Genomic DNA, 20,838 nt, shown 5'->3' with positions numbered 1-20,838 from the left:
TATGAGTTGGTGTGGAGGCATCACACTTAGTGACTGGATTCTTAAGGGTTGATGCAAAAGAAGTAGCAAAACCCAGCAGTTGCTTAAATATGAAAGCTTTTTTAGTGTCACCTTAGGGTATAGAGTATGCGTCTCTGGACTTTCAACTCCTGAATTTTCTTTTTCTTGCTGTAAACCTCTCACTTTCTGCTCCACACTGGGTGATCTCCAGAGTAGTTTACACATTTCGGAGGACGTGTACAATAATTGCCTGATTTGTGAGCTGAGCCCCCACAATTGCCACTTGTAGCCTTCCCATTACATCCCATAGTGGTAAGGCCAAATCTGTGACATTTTTAGCATCGCATTCGGTTAGCAACAAACGGGCAAACCTGAAGACGGATGTAGTCTGCAAGCATATGTTCAGGTAATTCTTGTGTACTAAATGTCAGAATAAATGTTGCTGATTTTTCCAATTTGCCACTGACTCTCCTCTTATAGTTCCGCACTTCCGTGATGTCTATAATTTCCATTTTTGACATAACTCCGCGGGTCCACCTCCATTATATTGGAGCAGGTAACTATGCCCTCACTAAAGTTAGGGGTGTTATGCAACTCAGCCTCGATTGGGTACTCATATATATATACCTAAAAACAAAGATGATGTGACTTACCAAATGAAAGTGCTGGCAGGTCGACAGACACACAAACGAACACAAACATACACACAAAATTCAAGCTTTCGCAACAAACTGTTGCCTCATCAGGAAAGAGGGAAGGAGAGGGAAAGACGAAAGGATGTGGGTTTTAAGGGAGAGGGTAAGGGGGAGCGGAAAGACTTACCTTAGGGGGAAAAAAGGACGGGTATACACTCGCACACACACACACATATCCATCCACACATATACAGACACAAGAAGACATATTTAAAGACAAAGAGTTTGGGCAGAGATGTCAGTCGAGGCAGAAGTGCAGAGGCAAAGATGTTGCTGAATGACAGGTGAGGTATGAGTGGCGGCAACTTGAAATTAGCGGAGATTGAGGCCTGGTGGATAATGGGAAGAGAGGATATATTGAAGAGCAAGTTCCCATCTCCGGAGTTCGGATAGGTTGGTGTTAGTAGGAAGTATCCAGATAACCCGGACGGTGTGGTGTAACACTGCGCCAAGATGTGCTGGTCGTGCACCAAGGCATGTTTAGCCACAGGGTGATCCTCATTACCAACAAACACTGTCTGCCTGTGTCCATTCATGCGAATGGACAGTTTGTTGCTGGTCATTCCCACATAGAATGCATCACAGTGTAGGCAGGTCAGTTGATAGATCACGTGGGTGCTTTCACACGTGGCTCTGCCTTTGATTGTGTACACCTTCCGGGTTACAGGACTGGAGTAGGTGGTGGTGGGAGGATGCATGGGACAGGTTTTACACCGGGGGCAGTTACAAGGGTAGGAGCCAGAGGGTAGGGAAGGTGGTTTGGGGATTTCATAGGGATGAACTAAGAGGTTACGAAGGTTAGGTGGACGGCGGAAAGACACTCTTGGTGGAGTGGGGAGGATTTCATGAAGGATGGATCTCATTTCAGGGCAGGATTTGAGGAAGTCGTATCCCTGCTGGAGAGCCACATTCAGAATCTGGTCCAGTCCCGGAAAGTATCCTGTCACAAGTGGGTCACTTTTGTGGTTCTTCTGTGGGAGGTTCTGGGTTTGAGAGGATGAGGAAGTGGCTCTGGTTATTTGCTTCTGTACCAGGTCGGGAGGGTAGTTGCGGGATGCGAAAGCTGTTGTCAGGTTGTTGGTGTAATGCTTCAGGGATTCCGGACTGGAGCAGATTCGTTTGCCACGAAGACCTAGGCTGTAGGGAAGGGACCGTTTGATGTGGAATGGGTGGCAGCTGTCGTAATGGAGGTACTGTTGCTTGTTGGTGGGTTTGATGTGGACGGACGTGTGAAGCTGGCCATTGGACAGGTGAAGGTCAACATCAAGGAAAGTGGCATGGGAATTGGAGTAGGACCAGGTGAATCTGATGGAACCAAAGGAGTTGAGGTTGGAGAGGAAATTCTGGAGTTCTTCTTCACTGTGAGTCCAGATCATGAAGATGTCATCAATAAATCTGTACCAAACTTTGGGTTGGCAGGCCTGGGTAACCAAGAAGGCTTCCTCTAAGCGACCCATGAATAGGTTGGCGTACGAGGGGGCCATCCTGGTACCCATGGCTGTTCCCTTTAATTGTTGGTATGTCTGGTTTTCAAAAGTGAAGAAGTTGTGGGTCAGGATGAAGCTGGCTAAGGTAATGAGGAAAGAGGTTTTAGGTAGGGTGGCAGGTGATCGGCGTGAAAGGAAGTGCTCCATCGCAGCGAGGCCCTGGACGTGCGGGATATTTGTGTATAAGGAAGTGGCATCAATGGTTACAAGGATGGTTTCTGGGGGTATCGGATTGGGTAAGGATTCCAGGCGTTCGAGAAAGTGGTTGGTGTCTTTGATGATATTATAACTATATATATATATATATATATATATAAAAAATAAAGGTAAGCATCTTTCTCGCAGTCCAGATGCTGAAGCCAAGACACTCATTCTCCAAAACACACAACATTCCACTGCTGAACTGCACGGTTGTCACTGAAGCAGGCCCAGAGCTTACAGAAACAGAGGGCTGGCAGCACTCACCAGTCTCCAGCCCAGAAACGCTGGAGTCGCCAAGTCCATACTCAGCAAATGAATGCTGAGCCCCTGAGGTGTCCTGACCTCGAAATAGTATCCTCTACTGCCTGTACAATTTTGTCCCTTGAGGTTTGGGTCACACTATATACAATCAGAACTACAGCATTTTGCATTTTACAACTAACTCATTTTGCTAGCTGGCTGAGAATGTAAGCAAGTCTTAATATTACTGCGTACGGCTTTTATACGACTTCATAACACATGTCATTGCTCAATGGTGCTGTTTTCTCAAAGTGGAGTTATTCTTTAGTTGTGTGTTGGTTTATATGAAGTGCCATTAGTCAGACAATAATAAAGCACAAGTCTGATATCTTTAATAAAGCACAAGATACACCAGTGAAGTAAACAAAAAGAGTTAGTTAGTTAGTTAGTGTGTGCGTGTGTGTGATAGAGAGAGAGAGAAGAGAGAGAGAGAGAGATTTTTTTGAGAACTGAAACACTATCAATCATAGATAAGGATAGCACATTCACCTATGTCAATAATTTTAATTTTATTTTTGGCAACATATAATGACAACAGAAGCAACATATTAATGCAAAAGGCAGTATTGTGAACTTCAGAAACTAAAAATTATCTCCTCACTGAAAGCAAATTTAGAATGTAATTGCTGCCAACAAATTCAAATTAAGTACCTCCATAAGTACAGAACAGTTAAAAATTGCACCTTTTAAAGATCATCCATAAAATCACACGTCTACCAGAGCTTATATTATTACACTGATCACAACAATTATGTGAAACTAACTGCCGGCATTTCAATGTCTTACAAGCCTGCACATCAAGACCGCACCAAATTGTACTATACAAGTCACCTGGATTGTGAGATAGTTATTGTCATGGATCAAAAGACATTTTATCCAGTGACAGAGGCGTGACATGTTTGGAAATACAAAGAAGAGTGAGCACAGCTGAATCTGATTTGTGGATCTCCGTTCTGCATGTTGTAAAAACCACACAGAAGAAGTGCAAACCTGATTTAAGCTCCTTGTTGACTGAGAGGAGTTATGGCACCAAACAGCAAGATCATGAGTCCTGCAATTCCGAAGTGAGTCATAGAAGAAAGGGGGTCTGCTAAAAGTGGACGGATCCAGTCAGGGGAGTCAAATTAAAAATAATTAACATTAAACACAAGCAGTAAGGGCATAAAAGGTGAGACCAAATCTAAAAACTGGAGAAAAAGAAAAGAGGAGAGGGGGGTGTCAGTAAAAGAAGTCCCAACCACAATCAGCCTGCTCCTGCAACAAGACTAAAGCAGAACCTTATATCTGAAAATAAAAGCCAGTTTCACGGAGGAAACCGAGGACCAGTTCAACCATCTGTGGAGTATCTGCTAATATTAAATTTAAGGAATCAGGAAGACTATACTTAACATGAAGGGACAAAAGAAGGGGACATTCCACCAATATGTGAGATATCATCAGTCTGGCTCCACAACCATATTGTGGGGGTGGGTTATTAGGTAGGAGGAAACAATGGGTGTGCTAGGTACGACCTATGCATAAACGGCATATAACAGTGGACTACTACTGAGAGGCGTGGAATGAAGAGCACCAAACTGCAGTAGGCTCCTTGACTGTGCAGAGTTTATTACTGTGAGCAGTAGCACTCCAGATGGTATTCCACTTCTGGGCAAAGAGAGATTTGACGTAGATCTGCATATCCGAAGCTGGGATCATGAAAGAAATGGGGGTAAGTATCTGCTTCTCTAGCCAAACGATCAGCCAATTCATTCCTCGGGATGCCCGCATGACTTGGGACCCAGAGAAAGATGACTGAAAAGGCAGCACGCTCAAGGGCAGAGAGGTCATGGATAGCAGACACCAAAGGGTGACAAGAGTAGCATCGGTCAATAGCCTGTAGGCTGCTCATGGAGTCTGAACAAATTAAAACACTGTGTAGGAAGGCCTGAGAAACAAAAAGGAGGGCCCTGTGAATGGCTAGAAGCTCTTCTGTGAACACACTACATGATCCCGGCAATAAATGGTGTTTGAAGCCAGTAAGATATGTGAAAGTGTACCCCACCTAATCAGTGTAAAAGATGGTGGCGCCCTGGAACCCAGCAAGGACGGCACAGATAAGACGCCAGAAAACTTTAGTTGGTCTAGGGACCATCCAAGGGGGGTATGGGAGGAAAGAGACAGAGTGGAGTGCAGTGTAGTGAGTGGAGATGGAGATACCGACAGAGGGAAGTGAGGCGCATGCCACCCGGCAATCCCACTCGTAGGCGGGAGTTAGGAGGGATACATCCCTCATTGGCGAAGAGCACAGGGTACACAGGATGGTCAGGGAATTGGCAAATGGTGATTGCATAAGAAACAAGGAGTTGGCTCTGTCAGATGTGTAGAGGAGAATCTTCGCTTCTGTGAGGAGACTATCAACAGGACTAGTGCGAAAGGCACCAATAGCCAGATGCACCCCACAATAATGGGCAGGATCAAGGAGTTTCAAAGTGGAAGGAGCTCCTGAGCCATAAACCTGACTACCATAATCTAGTCTGGACAAGTAAAGATGGAGAAGAGCGGAATGGTCTGCATCCAAAGATGAGTGGGCCAGGAGGTGGAGAGCATTAAGCTTCTGCATACATATAATCTTTAGGTGGTGAATGTGGGGTAGCCGTGTCAGCTTGTTATCAAAAATAATGTCCAATGGGAATGTACTACAAGATCAAGGAGCTGGTTGCCTAAATAAAGTTCTGGATCGGGGTGTACTAAGGGTCGACAACAAAAATGCATAACTCGTGTTTTGGAGTGATAAAAACTGGAAGCCATGGGCAGTGGCCACACAGAGGCCCGTCAGATGGTGCCTTTGAGCTGGCAATTATCAGACGCTACCAAGTGGGAGCTGCACCACATGCAAAATTCGTCAACTTACAGCAGTGGGGTAACCAGAGGCCCAACAGATGTCACAAGCCCTGGCGACACACTTGTACTGTCCGACAGAAGGAGACTGGAGCAGGAACAACCACTGGTTAGTCGTTCGGTCAGTCGTCTCATCGGGCGACGTGTATTTGGTCTTTTGACTGTTTCTGGGCCTCATCAATTGGTCATCTTGCTGGACGTGTGTCGGTTCCTTCCTGGTGAAGAGATGTCGGGTGGCCAATGGGCAAGTGTTCCCTCTGCATGGTTGGGTCCGAGCCAGTGTGCCTGGGTTGCCGTGTCTCCGAGTTTCCAACAGACATTGAGTTGAGTCGGGTTGGAGCTGCAGTGAGCTCTGGACTGGCAACACTCGCCCAACCGTTCCCAACACTCATAACTTGAGTGGGGACGACCTTGGTTGGTCGTTCGGTCAGTCATCTCATTGGATGACGTGTATTTGGTCACCGACCACTTATGGAAACTCTGCATGTCTGTGCCTTGTCATTTCTCCTTGTTGTTCCACGGTTATTGGTTTTAGGATTGTCGGAGTTCTTGGTGCAAGTGTTTATGTGGAATTGTGTGTAGCTTCTGTGATTTCCACTGAGCAGATGAATGCTGTCTGCATACTGGAGTAGCCAGTCAGTCAGTTGCGAGAGAGTGTGCCTTGACTGTGTTTAGAGGACAATTATCAAGATGTAGTGCTGCTGCGATCTTCGTCTTCGTTGATACCTTTGGTTGTCGTGCTGTTGGCCAGATGGAAGGGAATTGGTTAGGTGGTTGTTAGGTTTGTCAGCCATCTGTAGGTCGTACTGCAACCAGGTTGTTTAAAGTTACGCGTGGCTGTCTGTCTCACCTAAACTGTGGTTAGAGTTTCCTCCCCAGGCTGACCCTTGGAAGACTTCTGAGCACCACTGTTTGTCGTTTGTAATTGTCACTTTATTTGGTCGTAGGTACTGTGCCAGGCCTTCAGCCGTGTATTAATATTGTCTGTTTTATGTTTAATATATGGCCTTCTGCCGAACTTCATAACAACTTTAAGATTAGGCCTTCAGCCATGTTTCATTTAAAATTCTTGTTGCTCTGCATTTAGGCCTTCAGCCATGTTTGTTTCACAATCTGTGGCTTTAATATGTAAATCCTTCTCTGTAAGGTTTCTCTTTAATTATCTTGAATTCTTGAAACGGCCTTCAGCCGTGTTCTGTAAATGTTTATCTTAAGGTCGTCTTTAATTATTCTTGAGTAGTTGTTTGGGCCTTCAGCCGACAAGATACTTCAAGCTTTCTTAAGATGTTTTTCTGTTGTACTATGTAAAGGTTTATCTTTAAAGTCTCTCTTTTATTATGTAAAGAAAAAAATTTTAATTGGGGTTTCAGCCAAAGAATTAACTTGAATTTTCCTTAATATGGCCTTTAGCTGGAATTTGTAAGTGCTTGGCTTTTAAAGAATTTCCTTAGCTGATCTGAAATATTATTTTGGCGTTTAGCCAAGAAGACATTGTAATTTTGCTTAAGTAAGGCCTTCAGTCATTACTCTAAATCCTGGTGTTTTAAAAGCAATCATTCAAACTTATTCTGGAGAAGTTACTTGGGCCCTCAGCCTTGACTTTACCTTTGTTGTTTTAAAGAGAAAACTGTGCATTGGTTTAAGCAATGAAGTTGTGTGTGTTCTTGCATAACTAACAGTAATTGACCTTAGCCCCTTTCCACAACCTGATCTGCTCTGTCCTGCGAAACCAGATTTCAGGGCTCAATGTGGTGTGGGACGAAAAAGAGGTGGGTGTTTTCAACTCTGTGTTTCTGCTGGAGAAAGACAACAGGGTAGGAGGAGGACAAAAGACCACCGTCGCAAAGTGTGTCATGAGGTGTTCCACGAGAACCAATGGATCTGTGCACAGAGCACCTCGAAAGTTCGGACCCTGGAGAGTTTACCATTGCTGGCAGCCCAGAAGCCTACGGAGCTTGGATCAAACCTGCGATGAAGAGGCATACATCTCCAGGAAGGAAAAATAGCACTCCCAGCATTCCCTTTTACACTGCTTAGTAAGGTAACGAGCCCTAGCACGGAGACGCTTTAAAGTGATTAGGTTGATCTGTGAAGTGTGTTGCTTAAATTGCTGCAGCGCCCGTTGATGGTCCTGGACAGCAACTGCAACATCCTTGGTCCACCATGGTACTGGTCGACGATGAGGGGGACTTGTGGATATGAGGACAGCAGTACCAGCAGCATGAAGAATAGTGGCAGAGATGCCTTGCATGACTACATCAATGAAATTTGAGAGGGAGGTGTCAGAGTGGACAGCAGACATATAGAAAGGCCAATTGGCCCTTCGGAATGCCCAACGTGGGGGCCTGTCTGCCTGGCGGCAGCAGGGAATGATAGAAATGCTGGAAAGTGGTCATGTCACAAAGGTCATCATGGGATGACCAATGTAGGAAGTCACGACGGCAGGGGAGGAGATTGGAGATCATGACATTGATAGCAGAGAAGGAGCCATGAGAAGCACTGAAGTGGGTAAGGGAAGCATCATTGAGGAGACACAAATTGAGGTCTGTGATACGTTGGTCAATTAGGATACCCCTACCCGTTGAAGTGACACTCCCCCACAGTGGATGGTGGGCACTGAAGTCCCCAAGGAGGAGAAAAGGGGCAGGAGTTGCTGAATTAAGGCGGACAGTGTAACATAAGCAAGTGGCCTACCTGGAGGGAGGTAGACACTGCAAATGATGATTGCTGGAGTCATTTGCACTCGAACCACTTTGCTTCGAAGTTGGTACGTATGGGGATCCAGTCACTAATGACATCACAGAAATCCATTTCTTGAAGAACAAGACAGAACACAGAATAGGAAGAGACGAGATATTGCATTTCCAGTAGGTGACGATAGTATCCGTTAAAATTCCACTGGATGATTGTGTGGCGTGAGTCCAAGGCAGACTTGAAGAAGCCAAGGTGGAGGTTAGGTCACTCAGTCAGTAGTCATCACCGACAAGGATGGGGTGACATCCATAAATAAGATGTCAAACTAATGTTGAGACAGGAGAGATGGCACCTCCGGGGGCACTAGGGGCACCTTGTCTTGGGATTTCTTCTTCTTCTCTCTCTGAGGTGGAGGAAGGTAGGGCACAGGGGGAGTACAGGCTTCTGCAACATCTGGAACCGAAAGAGAGCGGGCAACTTTGGGGTACACAGATGGTGCACCTTGTGGTGGTAATAGTCTTCTGGCCTGAGAGGCACTGGGGAGAGGGGTTCCAGGAGGGAGCCTGATAACTGGCAGATGCCGAAGAAGGGGGCACTTATTCGGCTGGGAAGAGGGAGCGGCTCCTTGATGGGAGGTCATGGGAGGGAAGAGAGGGACGGGGCTGGGGTAAGGACAAGGGGGGAGGAGGAGGAAGAGAGGGACGGGGCTGGGGTAAGGACAAGGGGGGGGGGGGGAGGGGGAGGAGGAGGAGGAGGAGGAGGAGGAGGAGGAAATGAAGTAACAGATGCAAAAGTTGAAGATAGTGACCCTGGATGGAGTCTCTCATACATTCGGTAAGCCTCATCATAAGACAGGCGATCCAGGAACTTCTATTCTTGGATCTTCTTTTCTCTCTTGTAAGCCGGGCAATCCGGCGAGCGAGGAGAATGGCAGTCAGCACAATTGACACACACAGGTGGAGAAACACACGGGCTTCCCTCATGGAGTGGGTGGCCAGCCACCACACGAATGGTCCACTGTACAGCGGGAAGACATATGCCCAAAACCTAAGCACTGAAAGCACTGCACAGATGGAGAGATGTACAGCTGCACGTCACATCTGTAGCACATAACCTTGACCTTCTCTGGGAGGGTATCCTCTCGAAAACCAGAATGAATGCACCAGTATCAGTGCAGTTATCTTTGGGACCCTTCTACACACATCGAACAAAATGAATGCCACACTGCTCCAGATTAGCCCAGAATTCCTCATCAGTTTTCAGGATGAGGGCCCTATGAAAAATAATTCCCTGGATCATATTCAGAGATTGGTGAGGAGTGATAGACACTGGGACATTGCCAAGATGATCATAGGCACGAAGAGCTGAGACTGGGTGACAGAAGCAGATTTGATCAACAGGGAGCCCGACTGCAACTTACTAAAAGCCTCCGCTTCAGCAAACTTGTCCTCAATATTTTCCACGAAAAACAATGGCTTTGTGGCAGTGAATGTGTCCCCATCAGTCATAGTACAGACAAGGTAATGGGGAAAGGGTTTCGTCCCAACACGGCGAGCCTGGCCCTCCTCCCATGGGTAGCCAGGGAAGGGAAGGTTGCCGGGTCATACAAAGCAGCATTCGAGGATCCTTCACCATTCGAAGCAACGGCCACTTGAGAATGGGCAGATTTTTGCAGCTTGATATGCTCCATGTGCCAAGCATCTGCCCTGATACCACCCACTCCGACCAGGGGCTCTCTCCCCATGGGCGCCACCCAGCCACAGCAAGGGCCGTCTGGCCGGGAGTTCTGATGCTTAAAGAAGATAAGCAATCACTCCTTGGCATACGTGGGGAGGGAACAGCTCAGGTATCAGTAGTATGATCCCTGGGTTGTCAGGGGGCTCAGCCATATGGGTAGGTAACAGCCCTGCCACACGGACTGGCTACACATGCTTGCAACCTAGCACCTAGGGAGGCTACAGTGGGAATGGGAGATGGGAAGGAAGGGGGAAGAGGAATCCACACCATAGATGCTAGGAAGGGAGTTCTTCCCCATATGGCTCACAGTTTTGAAGTGGAGGTCAAACCTCAAGTGGGGACTTAAATGCTGAAAAGGATGAAAGAACAGGCAAAAAGGAACAAAACTGCAACCAATACAGGAAACCAGGTGGATAGCCATGTCAACATAAATCAGAACACAGAGAGGGGAAGGAGGTGGCAAGGGGGAAGGAGTGAGGATGGGGAAGGAGTGAGGATAGGGAGGGAGGGATGGGGCAGGGTGAATGAAATGCAGCCAGGGAATGAAGAATGGGATGCAATAGCTCGAGGTCCCGCATGTGCCACACACAAACTCGCGAAAGAACTTTGAGTCCCCTGGAGTGTAATATAAGTTTCTAGTTTAGTTGGTGCACACATATGGAACTAGACAGGAAAGCTAGAACTGTGACTTACTTTCAACCTCTGCAGATTATTCGGAATTTATCACCACATTTAGTATACGTATTGCCCCCCTAAAAACTTACAAATGTGTGTATGTCATAATTTTGTACACAAAAGGAAAATGATAATGTCATATCTAACCAAAAGGATGTAGAAAGGTGTACTTAGTAATTCAAACAGTGTAGTTTGAGGACATTATTCTGACTGGGGAGAGAACACATATGGGATACCACGAGGCTCAATCTTAGGTCCACTATTGTTCCTCATGTTTGTAAATGATCTTCCATCTAACATACAATGAGCATATTTAGTTCTTTTTTCAGATGACACTAGTATTATAATCAACCCAAGTATACACACAGAAACAGAAGAAGTAGTAAACAATGTTCTTACAAGTATAACTGACTGGTTTTCTGTGAATGGTTTCACCGTCAGTTTTAAAAAGACACAACTTGTTCAGTTCTGCACATCTAGGGGTACTACACCAATGAAAAGAGTAACACACCATGAGGAAATAATGAATGGTGTGGAAACTTCAGAATTCTTAGGTTTTCATATTGATGAGGATTTAAACTAGAAAAAGCACGTTCTGAAATTCCTACAACAACTTAGTTCAGCCACATTTGCACTTACAATCATTGCAAATTTTGGGGAGAGACAAATCAATGAGTTGACATATTTCACATGCTGGTATTTCCATTCAATAATGTTCTGAGATAACTCTTCTTTAAGAAAAAGTCTTGATTGTCAAAAACATGCTGTAAGAGCAATATGTGGTGCACTCCCACAATTATCTTTTAGACAACTGTTTGGTAAGTTGGGCATTCTGACAACAGCATCACAGTATATTTATGCCCTCATGAAACATTGGAAACTCCAGGTTGGAATGTCAGCAATGTAGGAAAAAACAGAATGCTACATACTGTAAAGTTGACACACACACACACACACACACACACACACACACACACACACACAAAAACCACCAACTTGGTAGCTTGGATCAGAGCTGGTCCGAGCTGCCGGAGGCAACTCAATGTGTCATCTTCACAGTAAGTATTGCCCCATAAATTTTTTTGTAAATAATCACTGCAATACAAAAGAAATATAATGTCTGACAGATAGCAAAGCAAAATTTGAAAATGAACTAAAAACATTTCTCATTAACAACTCCTCCTACTCTGTATAATAATTTCAGTTACTGTATTTTGTAAAAGGTGGTGGGTATGAATTACTAACTCGCATCTGCAGTTTTTTTTTTTTTTTTTTTTTTTTTTTTTTGAGCCCACTACCCATTTCATAAAAGTTCAGCATGTAGCCATATTTAAAAATTAAACTGTGATGTGTGTGTAAAATGACATGTTCCACATCATTACAATTTGTCATGCAAATTATCCATGGAATGTGAAACTAACTAACTAAATTTGATTCTGTCAAGTTAAATACATGACTATTTTACACATAATCTCAACAAACAGAATATCTTGAATCATCATTAATACAGACTTGCATTATTTATATCAAATTGAAACTGTTTTAAATATCCTATCATCATTTTCTAATCTATAAGAAAATTAAATACATTAAAATTTCCTTTTGAAAATATTAATACAAAATACCTCTCCAAGTAGACAAGAGTGATTATTGCACATTCTGCTGTGAGTTGTGCAGCATTAAACAGGGTTCTCACAAATTTGTAAATCTGTCTATGTTCTGGATTATGTCTATCATAATCTTCGGGCACCGCATCTCTCTGTAAAGGAAACATAGTGGTAATGAGAAAACATCACAGTGATAAATTTATTATATTTTTGCATGGTGGTACATGTTTACTCAATTTCACAAGTAGAAACAAATGTTCTGAAATGTACTACACCTGGGCTAAAATGTACTTACAGACAGAGGATGAAGTTTCTCATCAAAAATTTCTAATTGTCTATGCGATGTTCGGTTCTTGATGTGATAATATATTGCTAAAGCTACACATTTCACAGTATTTTTTAAATTTGGTTGAGAAACTGTACTGTCATCAAGATATATTGTGGAACATGAGCTGCTCTTCTTTAATGGTCTTGAGTCAACTAGCTGCAACATAAAGCATATTTTATACACACACCACAATTTACATTAAAATTAACAATTTGTAAAACAGAAAAGCAAGTGAATATCATATTTATCTAAAACAACAAATAAAATTTTGCAACAACTGGTCTATAAGTACTTTTACTGATTAATAGTAATTTCTTTTATAATGTAGTTTTTGGGAAGTACCAGATAAAACTGACTAAATTAGTTTGATTTACATACATGATTCTGGCTTCTCTTTCTCACCAAGCCATCTGCAAAATATACAAATAGGTTAGGGATAGGAAGTGTTTATAGGTATACAAAAACTACAAATACATACAAAATAGGAATATAAATATTCTTCCACATTCCTATAGACAAAACTGAATGTGTTCTAATACTAAAACTTCAGTGAATAGAAAGAGGGTAATAACCAAAATCTAAAAATTCAGCTTAACTTCTCAATTTTTTTCTCTGGAGGACAGTTTAGGGTGTAATATATCAGATACCAAAATCTTGCCACCTATTACAAAACAGACTACCACACCTAATAATCATTCACTAACTTCCAAACAAATTATGCAACAATGTACTAATTTTTTTTTTAAAAAAAAAAGGGAATCTAGAGCTAAGAGACACGATGAACAAACATACTCTCAATTGACGCTTTTGATCTTTCCATGAATATTGTTCCTGCCTTCGGATGAAGTGATGGATCTGTGTCCCAGTCCTCTGGCTCACGTTCACTTATATGCTGAAGATTACCCACACTTTCTTCTCCTTCAGGCAGATATTCTTCAATCCTTTCATCATCTTTACCTCCAGCATTGGGGCTGGAGTAAGGACAACAACTATTTTTATTGCCCATTCCAGACTAGTATTTATGTTACAGTCTGTATGGTTGCTTAAGAATGTGTAAAGGAGGATCACATCACCTGTAATATGATAAGAAGAAATTTACTTTCAACAATGAAAGTTGCCTTGCAAACAACTATTACACAACCTGTAAATTAGTTTTTACTACCATACAGTTATCACTGGAAAGTAGAGGAAACGTGAAGCAGCTGGCGGAAAAAAATAATCATGCAAATTGGGACATGGAGTCAGAATGAAATTTTCACTCTGCAGCAGTGTGTGTACTGATGTGAAGCTTCCTGGAAGATTAAAACTGTGTGCTGGATTGAACTGTGAAAAAAGGATCTTTGCCTTTTGCAGGCAAGTGCTTTAATGACTAAGTCTTGCAACTTTCGAAGGAAGTTTTGAAGGTAGAAGACAAGGTACTGGCAGAATTAAGGATGTGAGGACAGGATTATGAGTCGTGCTTGGATAGGTCGGTCGACAGAGCCTGTTCCTGTGAAAGGCAAAGGTTCCAAGTTTGGGATAGAGTAAATGCTAACCATGAAATAAATTGAAATTACAGAGGCACCTTAAAATATGTCCCTTCTTATGACTCAAATATGAAAATCTGGAAGGGAGAACTCCATACAAAAGTACTATGTGCAACAGAAAGAACAATGGCCTAGTCGAAACTCCACTCTTCCCTCAGTTCCATAAATGCTCACACAGAAATCCCTCTTTACAGTGTTCATGAATATGAAGTCACACACTTAGAACTGTGTCATTAGGATCATTAATGAGGAACAGCTAAGGGCTTAAAAATCCTTTGCTGTTTCACAATGTCTTACAAGTAAAAAAATTTAAACAGAACTCATACTAACTTGCCACTAATGTACAGCCCACAAGGCAGTATATATCAACTGGTAATACTAATAGATTCAAGAAGAACTTGGTGTTAAGAGACATGTCTTGAGATTGTGGGGCACATTTTCCGAAGAAAGAGCAGGGAAAGAGAGAAAATGAAAAATGAAAATTATTGCAACAAAAAAAAAAACCTCTTAAATAATTTCACTCAATTGGTACGTCACTAATGTTGAATGAAGGTTCCATTAAACAGTAGAAAAATGTTTTGAGTACGGCTTTGGTGGTTTTAACATTTACATATAAAGATATAAAGTACAGGGTTCAGATGTAAGTTTCATCTTACTGTGTTATCAATTTTAATATGCTACGAATTGATCCTATCTGTTAAACAGATAAAGATAAAAATCTAACTTCCTGGTGGATTAAACTTGTGTGCTGAATTGGGACTAGAATCTGAGACCTTTGCCTTTTGAGGGCAAGTGCTCTACCAACTGAGCTACCCCAGCACAACTCACAATCTGACCTCACCTCCCACATTCCAAACTTCACTGAATGTCTCCTGCAACCTTTCTGAACAAGCAGTATTCCTGGAAAAGTGGATATTGGGCAGACCTGATTCAGCCACGGCCTGGGGATTGTTTCCAGAATGAAAAGCTGTGTGGGCAGATCGTGACTAGTGTTTGGACTGCTCTGTCGGTAGAGCATTTGCCCACAAAAAGCGAAGGTGCCAGGTTCAAGTCCCAATCTGGCACACAGATTTAATCTGCCAGGAAGTATTAAATCAGTGCAGATTCCACTGCAGAGAGAAAATTCATTATGGATATAAATGTAGCTGTTGTAAAATTAAAAAACTTTTGCCTCTTTATTCAGTAACAGAGGGCAATTTTTACTGTTGGAAGATATCTGCTGACCATGACACTATGGAAGATGCTAGTTTTTTTATTGTTTTTTGCAGTGACAACACACATCCTTTGAATTATGTTATAGCAAAAAGTTTCAAAATAGACAAAACTCCTGATACCTACTAACAAAATTCTGATTTAAATGAGTCACTGTGATTGGAAAATACTGAAGGGAAAGCAAACAGTTTTTTAAAATGGTTGGAAGTATAAAGAAGTATTTAATGTTGAAAATCTTATTCCTACCATTTTACACACTTATCCATACATCTAAAAAATCAACCCCTGCATAAGAATATTTATTTTCTCTGCTTCTTTAGACACGATTCTGAAATGGGTGGTACGTAAAACAACAATTCATTTTTAAGATTGTGAACTTTCCTCAGAATTTGTCTGTTGAGGTGACACACACAAAAAAAAAAGACATCCACTGGTGCAGGATATTTGTAAATATGTCTTCATTTTTTTGGTACTGATATAGGATAACAGTATTTTATTGCCACCCCTTCCCACAGTCAATGTATCGTAGTCCATTCCTACACCACTCCTACTCCAAATCTGGTGTCTTACTGGTCAGTTCTCTGGGGATGATCCTGTGAGCGAACTGTTCCATATACTCATCCACTGTCTCCTACCACAGTGGTGCAAACATTTGCTATGTAATCATGGGGAGACATTTCAGAAACTATCTCATCTATAAGCTGTAATTAGTGTGCAGTGTTCTGTATGCTGCTTCATTGGAGAAAACAAACAAACAACACTTTTTGGTTCGGAAGTGCTTTGCAATTGCTATATATATAAAACTCCAAATGGGACCGAAAAGGGTAGATATGCTGCACATGTACAAACAAACGACTTCTCTCAAATTCAGCAAGTTAATAACGTGTTGTGCAAGCACTATGGACAGAGTTGTTGGATACCCTCCCGAGGGACATCACGCCAAATTCTGTCCAACTGGTGCTTTAGATTGTCAAAATCCCAAGTTGGTTGTAGGACCCTGAACATAATGCACCAAACGTTCTCAATTGGGAGAGATCAGGTGATGTTGCTGGCGAAGGTAGGATTTGGGAAGCAAGAAGACAACCAGTAGAAATTCTCACCATGTGCGAATTGGCATTACCTTGGAGAAATGTAAGCCCATGATTGCTTGCCATTAAGGGCACACAATATCGTCAACATACCTCTGTGCTGTACGAGTGCCACGGATCACAACCAAAGGGATTCTGCTATGAACAAAAATAGCAACCCAGACTATCATTCCTGGTTTACAGGCTGTATGGCAGGTGACAGTCAGGTTGGTATCCCATTGCTGTCTGGGGCACCTCCAGACATGTCTTCAGCCTGGAATCTCACTGACGAGTAGAACTGTGTTCAGTAATGAGTCTTGCTTCAAAGTGAGTCAAGATGAACAGTCTGGAGATGCCCCAGATAGCGGTGGGATACCAACCTGACCGTCACGTGCCATGTGGCCTGACAGCCAGGAGTGACGGTCTGGGTTACTATCCCATTTCACAGCAGGACAACTTGGGTTGTCAACCATGGCACCCCTACAGCACAGCAGTCTGACAATAATATTCTATGCCCCATTCTGTTGCCCTTCATGGCAAGCCATCATAGCCATCATCAGCTTACATTTCAGCAAAAATAATGCCCCCCCCCCCCATCCACACACACACACACACACACACACACACACACACACACACACACACACACACACACACACACACACACACACAGCAATAGTTTCTACTGCTTGTCTTCGTACCTGCCAAACCCTGCCTTGACCAACAAGATTGCCAGATCTCTCTCCAACTGAGAACATTTGGAGGATTGTGGTCAAGGTCCTCCTACCAGCTCAGGATTTTGATGATCTAGCATGCCAATTGGATAGAATTTGGCATGATATCCATCAGGGGGACATGTAACAGTTATATTAATCAGTGCCAAGCCAAGTAACTGCTTTCATAATACGGGCCAGAGGTGGGCCAATGTATTGTTTGTGAAGCTCTTTCACTTAAATAAATCATTCAGTTTTTCTGAAACTGTAATAATTTGTTTGTTCATGTACATCACATCTACTGGTGTACTGGTGTCCATCCTAGTCACATAATTCCCCTTCATGGTGTCTCCTCTCTCTCTCTCTCTCTCTCTCTCTCTCTCTCTCTCTCTCTCTCTCCCCCCCCCCCCCAATCCCTGATCCCTGTCCAACCGCACCTCCCCACTATTTCCATTTTCCCTTTCCTCTGCCCATATCCTCTATCCCTCCCTCCATGACACTGACCCTTATTTACTGCAAACAAAAACCTTGATTGGCAATTGAAGTTGCTTGAAATGAATGGGCAAATTGATTGAGATCATTGGTATACGGGGTATAAGAGAGACTCTCCAGCTACCGGATCCATGAGGATAGGAGCTTCAATGAAAATATTTCGCATAGTTCTAATCTGAGAATGGATAGCATTACAAAGTTTCAGGTGATTCAGATTCTGCAGTATAATTCTAACTATAAGAACAAAAAGCCATAGATACAACTTCCCTATTTTCTGTTAAAAATTTACTGTGGAGTACAAAGCAAATGCAGGATGTCACTGTACATACAGTTTTTGTTGAGGGGAAACACTACCTTAATGGTTTATGTGTCAAGCTATCATACCTCTGAGAAAGAAAACAAACACATAATTTCACAGCACAGCATTTTCTTTCTCACAGTTGGTTTTAACAGAAAACCTTTACATTATTGTTTAAAAAATATGTATAGCCTACATCCACCTAAATGTTTATTAGAATATCATGTAAAAATATGAAGTAAATTAGTCAAGAACTTTTCTATATTTCTGCTGACAACTTCCCCTTTATATATTACATATGTATTTATATGATTTAACTGGATAGATAAAAAAATTTACTCACCAAGCAGCAGGAGAAAACGCATATAAAAGACTGTCGTGATTGGCAAGCTTTCAGAGCCAGTGGCTCCTTCTTCAGAAAGAAGGGTTGAAGGGGAAGGAAGAAGGGTGAAGGAAAACGAATGGAGAGGTCTAGGAAAAGGGGAAGATTTTGGGAAAATCACTCAGAACCACGGGTCAGGGGAGACTTACCGTACGAGATGAGAAGGAAAGACTGATTGTTGGGGACTCCATCGAACAAGATTTGAAAACCTGAGAGCTTAAAGTTGGAAGACAGGGTAAGATGTAAGACAGAGATTACTAGTAAAACATCATGCATGAGTTAATAAGAATGAGAAGCTAAGTGCATTGTATGTAACAGAGGTGGGAGGGAGTGGCAAAAAATAGATGGGCAAGACAATAAAAGATGTAGAAAACTAAAATGAAGTGAAGCAAAGAGTAGTTGGTGCATGTGGTGAAACAGGTGCCGAGGTCATGAATGTCATGTTGTACAGCATGCCCTGCAACAGGATATTGCGAGTTGCCAGTATATACTCTCTGCCTATGCCTATTCATCCTAATTGATAGTTTGGTGGCAGTCATGCCATTGTAGATGGCTTAACAGTGTTTACATAATACGTGGTATATGACGTGTCATTTCACAGGTGGCTCTCCCTTTAATAGTACACTTTCTGCCAGCTACAGGGCTATTACAGGTGGTGGTGGGGAGGTGCATAGGGCAAGTCTTGCGGCAGGGACTGTTACAGGGGTAGGAGCCATAGGGTAGGGATGTATGTGTAGAAGGGGCATAGGGTCCGAAAAGAATATTGCGGAGATTGGGAGGGCGACGGAAAGCTATTCTAGGTTTGGTGGGCAAAATTTTAAGACAGAATGGATCTCACTACACAGCATGATTTTCGGAAGTCATGGCCCAGTCGAAGTAGCTGATTAACACATTCCAGACCAGGATAATATTGAGTCATCAGTGGCATGCTGTGAAGCTGTTTTGTGGACGGATCAGCAGTATCAGGATTGGATGTGATGGCCCAGAAGATCTACTTTTTAACTAGGCTGGTGGGGCAATTATGTGCAGTAAAAACTGAGGTGAGATTGGTGGTGTATTGCTGTGAAGAGTCTGCATCCAAACAAATACGTTTGCCTCAGATGCCAAGGCTGTATGGGAGAGATAGTTTGACATGGAAAGGATGGAAACTGTCAAAATGCAAGTACTGTTGTTTGTTGGTAGGTTTAATGTGGACAGAAGTGTGTAGCTGGCCTTCAGTGAGGACAAGACCAACATCAAAGAAAGTGGCATGGGATTCGGAATAGGACCATGTGAAATTTAATTGCGAGAAGGTACTCAGAGATTCCAGGAATCTTAGCAGGTCAGCCTCACCATGAGTCCACATGGTACAGATATCATCAACGTATCTAAACCAAACCAGGATCTGAAGACTTATGGATCCCAGGAAAGCCCCTTCGAAGTGTCCCATGAAAAGGTTGGCATAGGAAAGAGCCATCCTGTTTCCCATGGCTGTACCTCTGATCTGTTGGTGTATCTGCACCTCAAAGGTGAAGAAGTTGTTGGTAAGTTGTTGTTGTTGTTGTTGTTGTTGTGATCTTCAGTCCCAAGACTGGTATGATGCAGCTCTCCATGCTACTCTATCCTGTGCAAGCTTCTTCATCTCCCAGTACCTACTGCAGCCTACATCCTTCTGAATCTGCTTAGTGTATTCATCTCTTGGTCTCCCTCTACCATTTTTACCCTCCATGCTGCCCTCCAGCACTAAATTGGTGATCCCTTGATGCCTCAGAACATGTCCTACCAACCGATCCCTTCTTCTAGTCAAGCTGGGCCAGCTGTGCCACAAACTCCTCTTCTCCCCAATTCTGTTCAATACCTCCTCATTAGTTATGTGATCTACCCATCTAATCTTCAGCATTCCTCTGTAGCACCACATTTCGAAAGCTTCAAATCTCTTCTTGTCTAAACTATTTATCGTCCATGTTTCACTTCCATACATGGCTACACTCCATACAAATACTTTCAAAAATGACTTCCTGACACTTAAATCAATACTCGATGTTAACAAATTTCTCTTCTTCAGAAACACTTTCCTTGCCATTGCCAGTCTACATTTTATATCCTCTCTACTTCGACCATCATCAGTTATTTTGCTCCCCAAACAACAAAACTCCTTTACTACTTTAAGTGTCTAATCTAATTCCATTCGAATACATTCCATTATCCTCATTTTGCTTTTATTGATGTTCATCTTATACCCTCCTTTCAACACACTGTCCAATCCATTCAACTGCTCTTCCAAGTGCTTTGCTATCTCTGACAGAATTACAATGTCATCAGCGAACCTCAAAGTTTTTATTTCTTCTCCATGGATTTTAATACCTACTCCGAACTTTACCATTGTTTCCTTTATTGTTTGCTCAATATACAGGTTGAATAGCATCAGGGATAGGCTATAACCCTGTCTCACTCCCTTCCCAACCACTGCTTCCCTTTCATGTCCCTCGACTATTACAACTGCCATCTGCTTTCAGTACAAATTGTAAATAGCCTTTCGCTCCCTGTATTTTACCCCCGTCACCTTCA

General features: G+C 42.8%; 1 protein-coding gene across 2 annotated transcripts in view; it reads right to left on the bottom strand.

The window, feature by feature from the left end:
- The window catches only part of LOC126188881 (cyclin-Y), a 68,893-nt gene that overhangs the window by 21,392 nt on the left and 26,663 nt on the right, over positions 1 to 20,838 (bottom strand). For both annotated transcript variants that reach the window (XM_049930548.1, XM_049930547.1), the window contains 4 exons: positions 13,394 to 13,674; positions 12,980 to 13,011; positions 12,569 to 12,757; positions 12,292 to 12,425 (listed from right to left, as the gene is read on the bottom strand). In XM_049930548.1, coding sequence (XP_049786505.1) covers positions 12,292 to 12,425; positions 12,569 to 12,757; positions 12,980 to 13,011; positions 13,394 to 13,607 — 569 coding nt within the window. In that variant the 5' untranslated portion in view covers positions 13,608 to 13,674. The remainder of the gene's footprint in view (positions 1 to 12,291; positions 12,426 to 12,568; positions 12,758 to 12,979; positions 13,012 to 13,393; positions 13,675 to 20,838) is intronic.

This window comes from Schistocerca cancellata, chromosome 5 (genome assembly GCF_023864275.1).
Source record: "Schistocerca cancellata isolate TAMUIC-IGC-003103 chromosome 5, iqSchCanc2.1, whole genome shotgun sequence".
Classification (NCBI taxonomy): domain Eukaryota; kingdom Metazoa; phylum Arthropoda; class Insecta; order Orthoptera; family Acrididae; genus Schistocerca; species Schistocerca cancellata.
This window is presented reverse-complemented; position numbering and strand designations above follow the sequence as displayed.